The sequence below is a fragment of the Pogoniulus pusillus genome, chromosome 7, assembly GCF_015220805.1.
Source record: "Pogoniulus pusillus isolate bPogPus1 chromosome 7, bPogPus1.pri, whole genome shotgun sequence".
Classification (NCBI taxonomy): domain Eukaryota; kingdom Metazoa; phylum Chordata; class Aves; order Piciformes; family Lybiidae; genus Pogoniulus; species Pogoniulus pusillus.
Genome location: NC_087270.1, coordinates 8,612,856 through 8,629,864, shown reverse-complemented (window position 1 = coordinate 8,629,864; position 17,009 = coordinate 8,612,856). Strand labels below are relative to the sequence as shown.

The window sequence follows — 17,009 nt, the reverse complement described above, 5'->3', positions numbered from 1 at the left end:
ACCTCTGCGCCGGGACCGGAGCGGCGGCAGCGGCATGCTGAGGCGGGACTCAGGCAGATCATCTTCTCCACCAGTCGTCGACGCGGCCTGCCCTGGCGGACTACACTTCCCGGCAGCCTCTTGGCCGCCGCCGGGCGACATCGGCCGCTCTCCAGCCGCCACGGCCTCAGCCCGGCTGGATGTCGCCCCAGGACTACGCTTCCCAGCAGCAGAGCGCCGCTCGGTGCAGGCGAGACAGCCGTTCCGGGCCGCGATGAGCGCTGGGACGCGTAGTCGGTGGCGCCGGCGCCCGTGCCTCGGAGCGACCCGTACGTCAGGCGGCGCTCCGACCTTGCGGGTTTGTCTGGTCGCGTCTCCGCTGCTCCCGGTCCGCCTGCCCCTCACTCGCCGGGAAGATGGCTGCCGTACGCAGGGCCCGCAGTTACTCCCGCTGCGTGGTGCGCTTCTCCGACCGAGAACTCTGCTAATTTCCCCCCGCGGGGAGGACGCAAGGACCGAGCAGGGGGGGCAGAGACCCCCGGGACGGGACAGCGCCGCCCGAGCGTTGGCAGTATGGTGAGCGGGCCCGAGCTAGCCGTGCCCGGCTGCCCGCCGTGGTGCGGCCTGGGGCGGGGGGGGCGGTACTGCGGGGGGCAGGCGGCCGCCGTGGCAGGTGCGGCAGGAGGACAGCCTGGCCCCGCCCTGCCGCCGGTGGCACTTAGGGACCGGTGGCCGCGGCAAGGGGGTGTGTGCCCCGAGGCGTGAGGGGCAACTCCCCGAGCAGTGCTGCCGCCACCGGCTTCTTTTCCTGTTAGCCTGCCGCGGCCGCTGGGTGCCGGTTGATGCCTGTGTGGAGTGTGCTGTGGTCCTGGCCGGCATCCCGCCACGGGTAGCCGCGCCGCAAGGAAACGCGGCAGTCTTCCGCAGGGGTCTTTGGGCTGATGGGTGGGACAGCTAGACTCGGGACTGATCTGGCCGTGTTCAGAAACGCCAGAACAAGTCGCCGTGTCATTACAGATGAGCGTCTCCCACCTTTCTCTTCCCTCAAAAACCGGATGGCAGAAAGTCACTTGGCAATTTAAACGCATCTGTGGGCCAGGCATTCGACTCACTTGAGTTTATTTAACGTATCAGAATTATTGCTCAGTTCGGTATTGCTTTTCTCTTTGCACCTCAATATGGACTCAAGTATCCATGATGAGAACGCTATCATTCAAAATTAGACTATTTATATCATTCAGGAACTCTTAAATCCCCTTACAACCGTGATTAAAAAATACATTTTTGAACACATACTCGATTCGACCACAGAAGCTGCGACTTGCTCATTTTCTTCCAAACCCAAGAAGAACCTTAGCTGTTGGTCACTGTTTTGCTATGTCATGCTTGCTTCTCCTGTAGCTCTGTGCTGTTCATGTGTAGCCGTGTTCGACTGGTGACAGTCAGCTTTGAACTCTTTCTGGTCTTAGATTTATTTTGCTGAAACAAAAATCTTAACTATTGAAGGACTTGACATTACAGTGAGCTTAGTAGGTGATTGTTGTGCTCTGAGAATATCAACCTGCAACTCAAAACAATCAAAACTAAGCTCTCCAAATAAACTGGTTTTGCATTTGACAAATTGTTTGTAAGGCTTACAAACAAATCTGAATTAAATCTACTCAGCTGACTTCTGTTTACAGGTCACAGCCTAATCCACATGTTTACTTTTGACATGTTGACCTTTTGATGGCTTGAGTGGCTGCCTCTTTTCTCATGGAAAATGACTTGAGCTGATCAGAGACACTAAGGATGCCTCACTTTCAAGCAGGATAGAGTCAGTGTTCCATATGATAACTGACTTGCAGCAGGAAGAAGACCAACAGTATAAAGATGATCAGGCTAGATTTATCCATCAAGTAGCAGTTACAGTGTCATGTTCTATGAACTTAAAACTACAGTTTGTCAGATGGGGAACAAGGAGACATTTTTTACAAGTTACAGCCTGCTTTAGGTATGGTCTCTTGAGCTGTTTGCTCATGAAGATCCTTGCTCACTTGTTCTAGCAAAACCATAGGATTTCAGCGTATCAGATAAACAGTGGAAAGCTTTCTAGCCCAGTTAAGCATACAGTAGCAACGTGGATGAATTGCTTTACTGGTAAATTTATGGGAATGGTCACTATGCTGTGTAACCTTTGTTAGGAGAGACTGCAGATCACACATGAACTCTGTATAGAGGAGGTAATGACAGAAGTTGTAACTTGGATTGTCATCAACTTCATGATGTTTTTTTGAAACATGTAGGCTATGGACTAGCTCTTGATAGTACAGTATATTTTTTATTTGTATTGAGAACACTTTCAAGTTCTAAAGAGCACTGAAAGACATTTTGGAAACACTGGGCCCGGAACCATGAGTGTGACTCAGAAATACAGAAGGAGTAGAGCAGTGGAAAAGAGGTGAGGAACATCAAGGTATCATAGTATCACAGTATCACCAAGGTTGGAAGAGACCTCATAGATCATCAAGTCCAACCCTTTACCACAGAGCTCAAGGCTAGACCATGGCACCAAGTGCCACGTCCAGTCCTGCCTTGAACAGCTCCAGGGACGGAGACTCCACCACCTCCCCGGGCAGCCCATTCCAGTGTCCAATGACTCTCTCAGTGAAGAACTTTCTCCTCACCTCCAGCCTAAATTTCCCCCGGCGTAGCTTGAGGCTGTGTCCTCTTGTTCTGGTGCTGGCCACCTGAGAGAAGGGAGCAACCTCCTCCTGGCTACAACCTCCCCTAAGGTAGTTGTAGACAGCAATAAGGTCTCCCCTGAGCCTCCTCTTCTCCACACTAAAGGGTCTTGATCAGACTATGGAAACAAAAGGATTTTGAACATGAGGTAAACTTCAGACAGCTTCATAACCTTCTAAATAATTGTAACTCTTAAATTTGTTTACATGAGCTAAAAGTTTTAATGGGTGTGCCTTTATGCACAAGAAGATAATGTGTTGATTTAGTTTAGAAATTACTAGTTTCTGCATTTTGCAGATAAACCCAGTTTTATTCTGCCCAGACTGAGGACTGACTGGACACAACTCTGCTGCAAAGCAGGAGCCTTGCACTCTGCACAGGCAGAGGCAGGCCTTATTTGTGTCAGCCCAGTGCCATAATAATGCACTTATAGGCATCCATTTCAGTGCTAGCTCATTTGTACGCTAAAATAGTACAGTAGCACTGCTGTAACTCATAGGATGTTAACTGTCTGCAATCAAGATCAGGAACCAAAACTTAGGACACGGTTCTAAGTTATTTACTCCATCCTCACATTTAACACTGCTAGTGCTTTGGAGCATTCTGGCTTACCTGCCTAGACCATCAAGAAATTAAAAATGTGCAACCTTAAAATCAGGTGCAGTGTCTGTTTACTTTAACTCTGCAACACTGTCTGCATTATCAATTGCAAAAGATAAATTGAGACAAGCCAGTAAGTTTGTGGTGTTTGGGGAACTTGAGACAAATGCTACAGCTGAATCCCAGGGAGGTGCTTTATCATGAAGACAAAGAGACTAAACATTCCCTTCCTGTCAGGTATGCCAGTATTCTGTTGTTTGATCATGAACTTCCAGATACTATAAAAAAATTATACAAGAATGCTTTGATTTCTGCACACTGTACAGGAGGTTGAAATTTCCTTAGGAGAATTCATAAGAACCATGTCACTTGGAGGTTTTGAACACTGTCTCCAATAGGAAGGAATGGGAAACAAAACTTTCACAAGGAGTTGTGGTAATCTTAATAGCAACTTTACCTTCTTATAATCTCACTTTGCATTATGTACTTGTAAAACTAGAGATATGAATTTCAGCACAGAATGGTAGAAGAACTGGGATGCTTCAGCTGCAGGAAGAACTTCAGACAAATGTCTTAGTTTTGGTTGAAAGGTTTTATTTTCTTTACTAGCATCTTGCTGCTGCTGTGGTACCAGTGGCCTGTCACTGATGCTCAGAATTAGCTTTCTTTTGGTTTAAGGTAGATTTCATAAATCTCAGTATATTTCACAGAGGGAATTTGTGGTTTTTTAAGTTTTGCTCTTAAAGTATCTAACTCCTCTGTAGAGCTCTGTTAAGTTTAAAGGTCTTATTTGAGGTCTTGTTTCACCTGTCTCACATCAGCACTGAAAATAAAACCAGCTGTCAAGCTCTCATAATAATTTTGTTAGTTTGCAGTACATTTCCTGTTTGGTTTCAAGTCTAGTTTTTGAGATTGCCTTATTGTCCCATGATTTTCATGAACTTGTTACTCAGAGCACTAGGGTGCAAGACTACCATTCAGTGATTGAATGTTAATTTCTTCTATGAAGCACACTCCTGTTTAATACTGAAGCTTTGGTTCTACACTTTGACTTAGACACTGAGTGTGTTCATTCATGTATTCTGGCAGTACACTAGTGCACAAATGGTACATAACTAATCTGCTGGATTGATGTGACTAAAATGCAGATCTCAACTTCGTTGGGTTAATAAAGGAAGGGCAAACAGTACCAGTAATTTTAGGATAAATTTTTATCATCAGTTAAGATAGAGCTGTGTCATAGGTGGATAGCATAGGGAAAAGGAGAGTATTGTTCTTAATGTATGTCCATGACATTTGTGCTTTCTGAATATGTTGTAGGCCCCTTTGCAGACTCTGTAATCACATCTGACTGCTTTTTACTAGGCAGAAGCTGAAGAAGATTGTCACTCTGATTTGGTGAGAACAGATGACAGTGAAACATCTGGCGAAGCGAATCTTCAGGTACGTCCCTACTGCCAGTGTTCTTTTGCAAACAGTGCTGCTGTGGTTTCAGCTGTGTTACTTAGGCTTGTTTTGTTACCACACTGAAAGTGAAATAGATAACTACTATGGTGTCACAGTCAGTCTTCAGTTAACCTGTGGCAGTGAAAAGAAAGTAAGCTTGTGGCAGATTTGGGATTTATTTGAACAAGCATAGAAATCAGACAGCAGTTTCTATGTGCATCAAATTCCAATTCAAGTTGTCACTGTCTTCTGGAGCAGAAAGTGGATAAAAGCAGTCGAATGAAAAGGGACTTCTCTTACAATACTAGATTTCTGCTCCCCAGAAGTAGTGGTGATTGCAGGAGACCTGTAAAGTGTAACTTCAAAGATGCTGAAAAAATGCATGGCAAGAATTAAAACTTGTCTTGTTTCAGAGTGCAGTCCTTTCTTTTTAAAAGAGAAGGGAGTGTAAGGACTTGTTTACATATAACTGACAGCCTTGACTGTGATAAAGCTTAGTATGCATGTGTACAGAAAATTAGGTTTTCTAGAATTTTAATTTCAAGAGCTAATTGACTTCTTGCTTAAGATAACTGTGCATGAACAACAATAAAAATCATGCCTAGAAAAAGTACTTTATAATTCTATAGAGTCTTGGGTCATAACTATGCTACTAACAACCACTTTGTGAAACATCAGCTTTTCTTCTGGGGTGAACAGTCCAAACAGAAGCACTTAACATTATTGAATGAGACTAATCAAGTACTTGTGCCTGTAAAAAAAACCTACTGCTAAACAATTGTTAACTCTTTGTCTAAACTCACCTAAACCATTTAAGACTTGGGAGCGTAGAGCATAATTCTGCAATTGTTTTCTGTGATTGCACTTTATAATTCTTCTCAGCAGATGTGCTGCCTGAGTGTGTGATATGGAATCACAATTAACTGGATTTTTTAGGCAGAGCTCCAGATGTTCAGAGCTCAGTGGATGTTTGAGCTTGCCCCGGGTGTGAGTTCTAGTGGGTCGGAACCTCTGCCATTCAGAGCATCTTCAAGAGGAGCTGGAGTAAAGTCTGCAGATTCCAGGGCAAAGCAGGAGATAGCAACAGAGGAAAAGGTACCAAAAATAGATTCATAATTTTGAGATTTTTTGTAATGTGCATTAGTATTGCAGCAAAACTCTCCTAAAACCTAATGCTGAATTAAATCTGGAGGAATAGCAGAAGTGATTCATCTGTTGTCTTCTTAATTATGTCTTTCAATAATCCTCCACTGATCTTTCTGAAAGAGGGCAAGAAAGAGGTAAAGGGCAAGCAGCAGGAGTATGGCTTGTTTATTGGGAATTTGAGTTATGGCTTGTACGGTGTGAATATGTCTGCTCACAGCTTTTGTGGAATAATTTTATTCATCTTCTTGTGCAATAGGTAGGATGAAACACAGTTTTAAGTCAAGTGACAGCACCCTTGTATTTGGAGGAATTTAAGAAGTGTTCTGTGTAATTTATTCTGCAGGCAAAAGAACTTTTCTTGAAGGCAGTGGAAGAAGAACAAAATGGGGCCCTTTATGAAGGTAATGCAAAGTTTTGAAAATAAGTGCTTTACGTGCACTGTTGCACAGAATTTGAACCTAATCAGATGAGATTAAATAAGATTTATTAGGCAAAGATATTTTCCACCTTTTAGTGCTTCTAGCTGAAGCCATCTCTCTGAAAAAAATCTTTGCTTTGGCATCAGACACACTTAAACATTAAACTTATCTTTTCAGCCATCAAGTTTTATCGTCTAGCCATGCAGCTTGTACCTGACATAGAGTTTAAGATCACCTATACACGGTCCCCAGATGGTGATGGAGTTGGAAAGAGGTGGTAAGGATGAATATTTTCCATTCATGTGCATAGGAGTACTGAAATGTGAAATGGGAGAGGCAGTTGTAAGGCTCTTAACATTTGGAAAACTGCTCTACTTGCATTTGTATAGATTGCTTCATAGACAGTTTACAGATGTATCAGACTTTGCTATACTGTAGCTTAAAGAAGATAACAGGCTTGTATGGAGCTAGTTAAGTTCAAATGGAAGGTTTATAAACAGTTATGTTGTTACTAACAACAACAAAAAAAAGGCATCAGTCACTCTCTATTACCTTTGATTTTCAGATTTGAATTAAATGTTTAGGATCAACTACAAAGTTGTAGGTGGGAAAAAAATCAATTAGTAAAAGCTTTGTATCATGGAATAAGTATCATAATTAAGCAAAGGCATATATTACTGTTCTTACACTAACACAGTCAAATGGGAGCATTTCCAATAAGCAGAGCAATAGATTTAGAAGCTCATAGATTGTAATGAGAGTGGTGTGGTCTTTGAACATTACACACATGAGAATACCCTTAGCCTCAGGACAATTAGATGTGTAGCAGCTTAAGGGTCACCTCACTTAAGCCCAAGATGTACATTTGAGGACAGTGAAGACAAGCTTATGGAACAGAGTTTGGGAATTTACTGCTTACTACTACCATCCTTAGATGCTGCTAATAACTCCAAGAAAGCAAGAGTTTGAAAACTGGATAAAAGAGGAAAGCACAGCCATGTCCATGTGGTATAACTAGTTCAGTCTTATTGCCCCAGGACAGTACAGCTTCCACGCAGTAGTTAATATAAAAGAGAGTAAGATGAGCCAAGTTTCTGTATGCATAGCTGGTGTGAAATCTTTGCCATGCATATGTGTGCTAGGAAAAATACTGGGTGGCAAACTACCATCACATCAAAATCCAGATTTTTCTTTGTAATAGCTTTCTCTGCTTCCTTTATTAAGACTCTGACGTTAAGTCAGGTAGGAGTGTGAGTCTACTTGAGGGGAATGTTCTGCAGGGGAATCTGGCCAGGCTGGATCAATAGGTCAAGGCCAACTGTATGAAGTTCAACAAGGACAAATACTGAGTCCTGCACTTGGGCTGCAACAACCTCATGCAATGCTCCAGGCTTGGAGCAGAGAGGTTGGAATGCTATCTGACGGGGCTGTAGCTTGATAGTCAGCTGAACTTGAGCCAGCAGTGCACTCAGGTAGGCAAAAAGGCCAAGGGTATCCTGGTCTCTATCAGCAATAGTGGGGCCAACAGGAGCAGGGAAGTGGTTGTCCTCCTGTACAGTGATGAGGCCACACCTTGAGTACTTTGTTCAGTTTTTAGGACCTTAATACATGAAGTGCATTAAGGTGAAGTGGCATATCCAAAGAAGGGCTGAGGATCACACTTCAGTGAAATGCAAGAGTGAAAAAACCCTCCAAAGTTCTTAATTCTTTTCACGACCTTGCACTGTGACAAGGATTACAAACCAAAACTTTTTCACAGTAATTTATTTCCTCTTTTTGTGGAGTCAATCAGTTCTTCAGTGACTACATTAAAACCAGTGAACAGTGAGCTCTCAAATCCAAAAAAGAAGGAGGAGTTGGAATTAAATGGGGAAAAATGTATTGTTACTGTCATAAGGATTCCAGCAAAATCTAAAATGAACTTGGTAAGATTGCAATAGTTGATTTATCATAGGATGAAATAAGATTACTTTACAAACAGAGAATATCCATACTGGATGAGAGTAAGAGAGTGGATTAATGCCAAGATAAGGACATCTGTTGGTATGTTTTGTCCAGTGTCACAGTGTTGGCATTCTCCCTTCTCTAGTGTTGAGGATAACAAAGAGGATGACAAAATGGCTGATCTCCTGTCAGATTTCCAGCAGCAGTTAACTCTTCAGGAATGTTCAGTGAAACTTTGTCAACCTGAGGTTGATGTCAGCCAGACCCATATCTCAGGTATGACTTAAGGCACATTATAAGAGTTCAGAGGCAGAATTCATAGAGTTGTTTTTCTGTTAAAACATTTTTCTTGTTCATTCTAAAGCCATCTTTAAAAACATGTACACAATTTACTTGTATAGTTAAATGTAAAGAAAAAAGACCACAACAAAGTTAATGATTTTTTCCTTTTGCATGATTTTGCCTTTATCACACAAGCTTTTCAGTGTAGTAATACTACTAAGTAGAATTTTTCAGTGTTGATGTCATGCTTAAAAGCAGCAACTTCTAGAACCAGATCTGTTGAAGTAAGTGTATTACAGTTTTCCATTTGGGTGATGTTTGAAGAAGTGAAATGCAGGGGTTTCTGTTTGGTTTGTAAATATGTATTACAATATTTAAGTGTGAATAAGAGACTATTATTCTGTGAAGAATACGCATTTCCTATTTTATCCTATCATCTTACCCTAATGCACCTTGAACTCTTGATTTTTCACTCTTTTGTTCTATGACATTTTTCTGGGGTACAGTGGCTTTTTTTTAACTAAATAGAGGGGGTTTTTGTTTTGCTCCCTTGCATCTGGCTACAATATGGAGAAGTAGAATTGTTTTGTGTAAAGTCAGAGCTTCAGTAATGGCCAAAGCTGGAATTACAAATGACCTGTTGGTTTACAGGTTATCATCTAACAAGGATTTCTTTTGCTTTGCAGCGTTGCCTATGGAAGTGCTAATGTACATTTTCCGATGGGTGGTTTCAAGTGACCTGGACCTGAGATCATTGGAGCAATTATCTCTTGTCTGTCGAGGATTTTACATTTGTGCTAGGTAGTGTAGATGATATTTAAGAGTGAAACTTCTCTCTAAGGAATTTTAAAAAGAACTTTTTAATGCTCAAGTACATGTAAGCAGTATGTAGAAAAGGGTAACAAATCCGTAGAGCAAAACTGTGCACGGTGGAAAGGTGAGGATTATGCTTTGGTTGCTTTTTGGGTTTATTTGTGGTTTTGTTTTGCTGTTAGGCTGCTAAATCATAGATGTAGGACTATGTCCTGCCTTTTCTGCCCATGGCAGTTTTCATGTTCTGTTCCTCACAGTCCTAATCAGCTTTTCAGTACACCACTTAGTGTGACATTTTAGATAGTTTCACTGTGATAAAAACGTTGCTGAAAGTCTTCATTGCTCTACCGTGTTTGAAAGCCAGAATTGCAAAATAATGTCTGTTCTGTTGTCATCCTTGTATGGCCAAACAGAATTGCCAGGTTGCTGCAATGCTGCTGTTCTGTACTTGACTGAAAATGGCATTGTGCTCTTGAGTCTCACAAAGATAAGGAAGCATCTTTCAAAGACTCCAGGAATCACCATCCCTGGAGGTGTTCAAGAAAAGACTGGATGAGGCACTTAGTGCCATAGTCTAGTTGATTGGATAGGGCTGGCTATAGGTTGGACTGGATGATCTTGGAGGTCTCTTCCAACCTGGTTGATTCTATGATTAAGTAAATTAGTCAATGATTTTAAACTATATTCTTGTTCAAGAAAGTTGTTTTCCAATTGCACCCCAGCTACCTCATGGAATGTGTTACTTTGATGTAACTTTCCAGTGAATCTCATTCAACTTTTATACGGGGTTTGGTTTTTTTCTCATTTTTGGTAGAGATCCTGAAATTTGGCATCAAGTTTGTTTGAAAATATGGGGCAGGAGCTGCAATAAACTTGTTCCCTATGCCTCTTGGAGAGAAATGTTTTTGGAAAGGCCCCGTGTTCGATTTGATGGTAAGCCATGCTTTTCAGTGGGGGTTTTACTGCATGTCACTGGGACAGAAGCAGTTAGGTGGGGATGATGTTTATGACATTAAACCTAATCTGAGTTTATGCAGTCTTTTAAATCTATAGATTATTTGTAAACAGAAGGGTGGAAGAGGTGAAAATAAAAACTTGTATGCATTTAAGAACAGTAATGTTAAAAAAAACAGCTTATTGAGGGGTTTATTGTAAATATTTTAGGTACCTCATTTTTGCTCATAGGCTTGAATCTTCCTTTTCCTGTAGGTGTATATATCAGCAAGACAAAATATATACGCCAAGGAGAACAATCTCTTGATGGTTTCTATAGAGCGTGGCACCAAGTGGAATATTACAGGTAGAACTGTAGTGCAATGAGTGAGTGAAGTGTTTAATCTCTCTTAAGTTCTTCAAATACAGCACTTGATACCACAAACATTAATTATTCTGTAAACCTCCCTGAAACTCCTACAGTATGTAAAGCAGCTTTTGCTGTTAGATCTTAAGAAATAAGAGAGCCAATGGCATCCTGGCCTGCATCAGGAACAGTGTGGCCAGTGGGATGAGGGAGGTTATTCTTCCCCTGTACTCAACACTGGTCAGGCCACACCTTGAGTGCTGTGTCCAGTTCTAGGCCCCTCAATTCAAGAGGGATGTTGGGGTGCTGGAAGGTGTCCAGAGAAGGGTGACAAAGCTGGTGAGTGGCCTGGAACACAAGGCCTATGAGGAGAGGCTGAGGGAGCTGGAGGTGTTTAGCCTGGAGAAGAGGAGGCTCAGGGGTGACCTCATTGCTGTCTACAACTACCTGAAGAGAGGCTGTAGCCAGGTGGGGGTTGGTCTCTTCTGCCAGACACCCAGCAAGAGAACAAGGGGACACAGTCTCAAGTTGTGCCAGGGGAAGTCTAGGCTGGATGTTAGGAGGAAGTTGTTGGCAGAGAGAGTGATTGGCATTGGAATGGGCTGCCCAGGGAGGTGGTGGAGTCACCGTCCCTGGAGGTGTTCAAGAAAAGCCTGGCTGAGACACTCGGTGCCATGGTCTAGTTGATTGGTAGGGCTGGATTCTAGGCTGGACTGGCTGATCTTGGAGGTCTCTTCCAACCTGGTTGATTCTATGATTCTAAGAGTACTTATAATAATTAGAGATTGGCATAGAAACACATTTCATCCTCAGTTGGACCATTTAATGGGGATAAACAGTGACAACAGTAATACTTGTCTGCAGATTCCTTTCCCCAGCTCAGTGCTGCTTTACATTTCTGATATAAGAATTGTTTTCAGCAAAAGTACCTTACTGTTGTTTCCTCAGTCTGTTTTTCTGCTGTTCTTTGTCTCAACCCTCTCGGCATTTGTTGTTCTGTTCTGCTGTCCTTTCTGAGGCTTCGTCTATAGCCTCACAAACACCCACAGAGGATCTGAGTACAGTAAAACTTGGGGAGATCCCACAGTCTGAAAAAACAACCATATGGCATTGTCCATTCTCTACTGATGCTGTAATTGAAGTTTTGTTGCATTTGTCTCAATTTATGCCAGGAATGGGGAAACCTACTTGAGGTCAGTTTTGAGTTCAGGGTAGCCTTCTTGATTTGATTAGAGGTGACAGAATTTCTGAACTTCTGCCTTCTTTCATATCTCTTCATAACTTGATCTTTAAATCTTCGTATGTTGTGTCATATGTAAAGAACTGTTTTCAGATCTATTGCCTGTTAAATGATGTATCCTTCTGGAAAACATCCTGTGATTAAAAGAAAAAAAAAACAATGGGAAAAAAAACCCAAACCCCCACACCAGAAATGTATGTTTTCTAGGTTTATATTGTATAATTACATTTTTGCAGGTATTTGAGGTTCTTTCCAGATGGTCAAGTTATGATGCTAACAACCCCTGAAGACCCTCAGTCTATAGTTCCTCGCTTACGGACTAAAAATGCAAGGTTGGTGTAACAAATTACTTCACTACATTTTCTTCTTCCTTTTACCTGGAAATTTCTGTTTATTTTTGTCTGAAATTGTATATCCTGGCTTAGCAAAACAAGAGTGAAAATACAGTGGTATTTATGTTGTGTTATTGATGTTTATAGTTCTCTTCGGAGAATACAAAAAATTAGGTCTTGACTTTGTAATTAGATTTCCTCTGCAGGTTGTGGAATTTTAAACTCTTAAAGGAAGAATACATGCTGTTAGCTTGGTGAATTTAGAATCCTTTTAAAGATACTATTTTGTTACTGACTGCTATCTCACTCCCTTCCCTGAAGGAAAGTGAAGATTTTAGTGGGATATGACTAAAATTATTGCTGCGTTACTTTTGTTTTAATGTTTGTACAAAATTGTTTAAATTGTAGGAGATTGTTTGTGACTTCAGAACAGGTTTGAGCTGTTCACCAGAAGTCTGAAAATACTTAGCAGCAGGCTATGTGGAGCTGACCAATGCACTTTTACTGTCCTGTCTGGGAAAAAAACTAAATGCAACCTTCCAAAATAGTTACATTATTTTGTATCATCAGCAAGCCTGGTACTTTGCTAAATGAAAGTTAAAAACAGTTTCCTTGACTGTGCTAATGCAGTCAGTTGTCTTTTCACTGCTCTATTTGTAAGTGAATTACTCTTCAGAGACAAAGAATATTTTTATGCCCTTGACACTATCCTCCTCTTAACCTTCCAGAACGGATGCCATCTTGCTTGGTCATTATCGCCTTTCCCAAGAAACAGACAATCAAACCAAAGTATTTGCTGTAATAATGAAGAAAAAGGATGAGGTAGGTAGCAAAACAAAATAGAGGGGAAAAAAAATTATGGAGTGGTAGTTTTAATATTTTTTTTCCTCAGAGTTGAGCATTTTAGGGCAAATGAAACTTTGCATTACACCATTTGTAATGGTTTTAAAGTGAAATCTAAATAGACATAGTGATTTATCTTGTTTCTCAATTCTGTAGTAATCTTTTTATCAAGACACATAAATACCTCTCTCACGTTTGGGCAACAGTTCTCCCCTTTGTCGCTGTGTGGTGCTGTTAGTTTTACAACACTGAACAGAGGGAGAGGATGAGGATGTAATGTTCTGAGGTCGGTTTTGACTGTGTGCTGTTATGTCCCACAGCATTAACTGTAAGCAAGCAGTACTCAGTTGAACTCTGAATGATTTGGTCAGCTTATTTACATCACATTATTTTAAATCAACACAGTGTCTGTCAAGAAAAGCTTGGGGAGAGTTAGAAGTACTACTTTGCTGTAGGTGAGTTTGCATAGTTTGGGTGACTGCCGTTCATGCTTATCTCAGTGAGAACTTCTTCATGATTACCATCTGAACTGATGTCCTTTCAAGGTACACAATACTTTTCAGAGCTTGACAATCTACCTTCACAGTTACTTAGGCCTCAGGATAAATAGTTGCATAATATATTCTTTGTAGGTCCTGAAACTTCTTTCCTCTTTCTACAGAAACCAATTGACTACCACAAGTACAGGTATTTCCGGCGTGTTCCTGTACAAGAAACAGATCACAGCTTTCATGTAGGACTGCAGCTGTGCTCGAGTGGGCGCCAGAGGTTCAACAAGCTTGTCTGGATGCATCATTCTTGTCATGTAACTTACAGGTAAGTAAATGGAGAAACACAGATGCTGTTCATTCTTCCAGTACTAAGTACAGAAGATGTGAAGACTTACAAGGCTGTAATAAAATGTCTCTAGCACAGTAACTGGTCCTGATTTGATACACGGTAATGAGCTTTTAAGACATCCCAAGATTTCAGTAACTTTTTATAAGGGTATAGGAAGTTTCCTAAATAGCAGCACTGCCATATTTTAGCCACTTAAAGGATTCGTGCACAGTGTGTTTGAATGATTCCAGAACTGAATCAAGATTGAATAAGTGTGGTGCTATTAAGGTGTTAATTAAGGTATATTTCTTTTCTTCTCTGGCTGTGCAAGCTAGAAATGTCAGCACACATCCTGTGGGAACTGTAATACTTAGAAACTATATAATCCAGCAATGTAAAACAGGGGCATGTGACCAGCTGTTCTAATCATTAGCCAAGCAAGAGCCATGACCACTGTTCTTGCACCTGACACTTGGAGTTACTGCCAGATGTTTGATGTGGGCATTTTGGGTGGATTTAGGCTTAGTCTTCCAATCTGCTATATTCAGGTGTTCTTACAAGGACATAGCTCAGCTACTGAGCTATAAATATATGAAGTCCAGGAAGAAAACTCCTGGTGGGTGGGAGTGTAGGTAACTTCCATAAAGAGAAAAATCAATTTTATGGAAAACTAGTATTTTCTTACCTCACAGAATGCTAGGGGTTGGAAGGGACCTCCAGAGATCGAGTTCAACCCCTCTGCAAAGCAGGACCGCTTAGGGAAGGTCAGAGAAAAGTGCCCAAGTGGGTTTTGAAGATCTCTAGAGGAGGAGACTCCACAACCTTCCTGGACAGTCTGTTCCAGTGCTTTGTCACCCTCACAGTAAATAGTTTTTTCCTCAAGATGGAATTTCCTGTGATTGAGTTGACGTCCGTTGCTGCTTGTCCTATCAGTGGGTATCAAGTGACAGTGTCATACACATTCCTTATAGCACACAGTTTTTGTTCTGCTCAGGTTCTGCTGTACCTCTCAGTGTGGGAGTGTCCTTTTGAAACTAGAGTGAAGATAGGTATGAAAAACAGTGAGGAGGACTTACTCTTTTTGTCAGCATTCTTTTAAAAGTTTTGTAAATGTACCAAATTTTGCTGTCACTCTGTATTCTGAATGAAAGGAACATGGTGATGAGTGATGTCCTGTGCTGTTTCAAGTGTTAGAGCTAGTAAGACTGGAAGGGGAAAGTAGTTTCTTTGATATTAAAATAGAAGTGTATTTTAGATAAGGGGATTTGGCCAACATTCAGATGCTTACAGAAAAAGGCAGTAGGAAACTGGTTAGACCACACCTTGAGTACTGTGTTCAGTTCTGGGCCCCCCAGTTTAGGAGGGACATTGAGATGCTTGAGCGTGTCCAGAGAAGGGTGACGAGGCTGGGGAGAGGCCTTGAGCACAGCCCTACGAGGAGAGGCTGAGGGAGCCGGGATTGGTTAGCCTGGAGAAGAGGAGGCTCAGGGGTGACCTTATTGCTGTCTATAACTACCTTAGAGGAGGTTGTGGCCAGGAGGAGGTTGCTCTCTTCTCTCAGGTGGCCAGCACCAGAACGAGAGGACACAGCCTCAAGCTACGCCAGGGGAAATTTAGGCTTGAGGTGAGGAGAAAGTTCTTCACTGAGAGAGTCATTGGACACTGGAATGGGCTGCCAGGGGAGGTGGTGGAGTCGCCGTCCCTGGGGCAGTTCAAGGCAGGATTGGACATGGCACTTGGTGCCATGGTCTAGCCTTGAGCTCTGTGGTAAAGGGTTGGACTTGATGATCGATGAGGTCTCTTCCAACCTCGGTGATACTGTGAAACACATTTATATTTGGTGCATACTCTGTGTATGGCAGAACATGATTGCATTATTGAGGAACTTAAACAGCAGCTTGTGCCTAATGGAAGTTCTACACTACTCTTTGCAGGTCAACTGGTGAGACAGCTGTTACTTCTTTTGACATTGACAAGATGTACACCCCTCTGTTTTTTGCACGCGTGAAGAGTTTCACTGCATTTTCAGAGAAGCCGCTCTAAGAAACGCCTCTTCCTCTCACAAGTCTTGCATGAATGAAAGGTTGTAGTTAATGAGCACTTAAGTTATAAATGTGTATATATATCCTTGGAACATTTTAAAGTTCTGGAGAATTTTTTCTTTGAAGGTAGTGTGTTTTACTTGATTATGAATGGCTGGGGTTTTGTTTTGAGATCGAGCTTATGAATACTGAACACTTTTACTTTGTGACAAGAACTTGGTAACGAATTTTTGTTGTTTGATTTGGTTTGTTTTTTTTTTAAACAGATTTTATAAATTAATCTGCTTAAAATGCAAGCCTTCATCTGCCAGGACAGTAATATGTCCAAAAGCAATTGTTATAGGAAAATCTCACTGTTCATGGAAACAGTGTGTGGTCTCTGGTGAAGGCTTGAAGTGGGAAGGGAAGAAATTTGTCATTTAGCTGTTAAAATGTGTGACTTAAAAGAACTTCAAATAAATGTTTTCTTTAAATTAAACTTCCTCTGTTTGCCTTTAAGATCTGGCATTCTGTCAACATCTACCTTAAGAAAAAGCAATCAAGGGCAAGCTGGCATGAAGTATAAAATTTAACCACAGATGAGCATCTCCATCCGTTGGTGGAGTGATGTCAGTTGCTCATAAATGTAGTTTGCATCTTGGTTAGAAGCTCAGTGGGACCTGCTTTCTTGACAGGATGGGCAGGGAGGGAAAAGGGGCAGTGGGTTGTTCTGTTCAGAGATGAGTTTGCAGGGTCCATGGCTCTGCTTAGGAAGTGTCACAGTGCAGTAATAAAATGCCTGTGCCTTGGCTATGTCTGAATGCACAGGTAAGCAGAGCTCCCTTGGACATGACTGTAATGTGTTATAACCCTTCATCTAACCTTGCTGCAGATGCTGTAAACTCTTTGAGCATTTGTTGTACTAAGACAAATTTCCAGGCTGCTGTAGATGTTGAGGTGCTGTGTACTGCTAATCATGAAGTGTACCTTGAGGTTTGGTGCAGGTACTGTACGCTGCTTCTCCTGCATATATCGCTTGAGAGGGGTGTAGTGCAGACACTGTAATGCTGCTTATTCTATATGTATCTTGGATTCTCAAAG

General features: G+C 41.8%; 1 protein-coding gene and 1 long non-coding RNA gene across 3 annotated transcripts in view; one reads left to right on the top strand and one right to left on the bottom strand.

The window, feature by feature from the left end:
* The first annotated feature begins 299 nt into the window (after nt 1-299).
* Nucleotides 300-16,407, top strand: FBXO9 (F-box protein 9). Of its 2 annotated transcripts, none has more exons than XM_064145829.1 (13): nt 300-555; nt 4,669-4,746; nt 5,686-5,844; nt 6,239-6,296; nt 6,492-6,591; nt 8,404-8,534; nt 9,227-9,341; nt 10,168-10,286; nt 10,563-10,653; nt 12,130-12,225; nt 12,954-13,047; nt 13,730-13,884; nt 15,822-16,407. In XM_064145829.1, the coding sequence occupies exons 1-13, from the start codon at nt 553-555 to the stop codon at nt 15,928-15,930; spliced, it is 1,308 nt and encodes a 435-aa protein (XP_064001899.1). In that variant the 5' UTR covers nt 300-552; the 3' UTR covers nt 15,931-16,407. The 2 variants fall into 2 exon arrangements, with proteins under 2 accessions (XP_064001899.1, XP_064001900.1); XM_064145830.1 differs by having other exon boundaries at nt 480-555; nt 4,673-4,746.
* The window catches only part of LOC135176664 (uncharacterized), a 39,021-nt gene continuing 33,462 nt past the window's right edge, over nt 11,451-17,009 (bottom strand). The window contains exons 2-3 of the long non-coding RNA XR_010302758.1: nt 11,842-12,027; nt 11,451-11,741 (exon numbers count right to left, since the gene is read on the bottom strand). This is a non-coding gene — a long non-coding RNA (uncharacterized LOC135176664). The remainder of the gene's footprint in view (nt 11,742-11,841; nt 12,028-17,009) is intronic.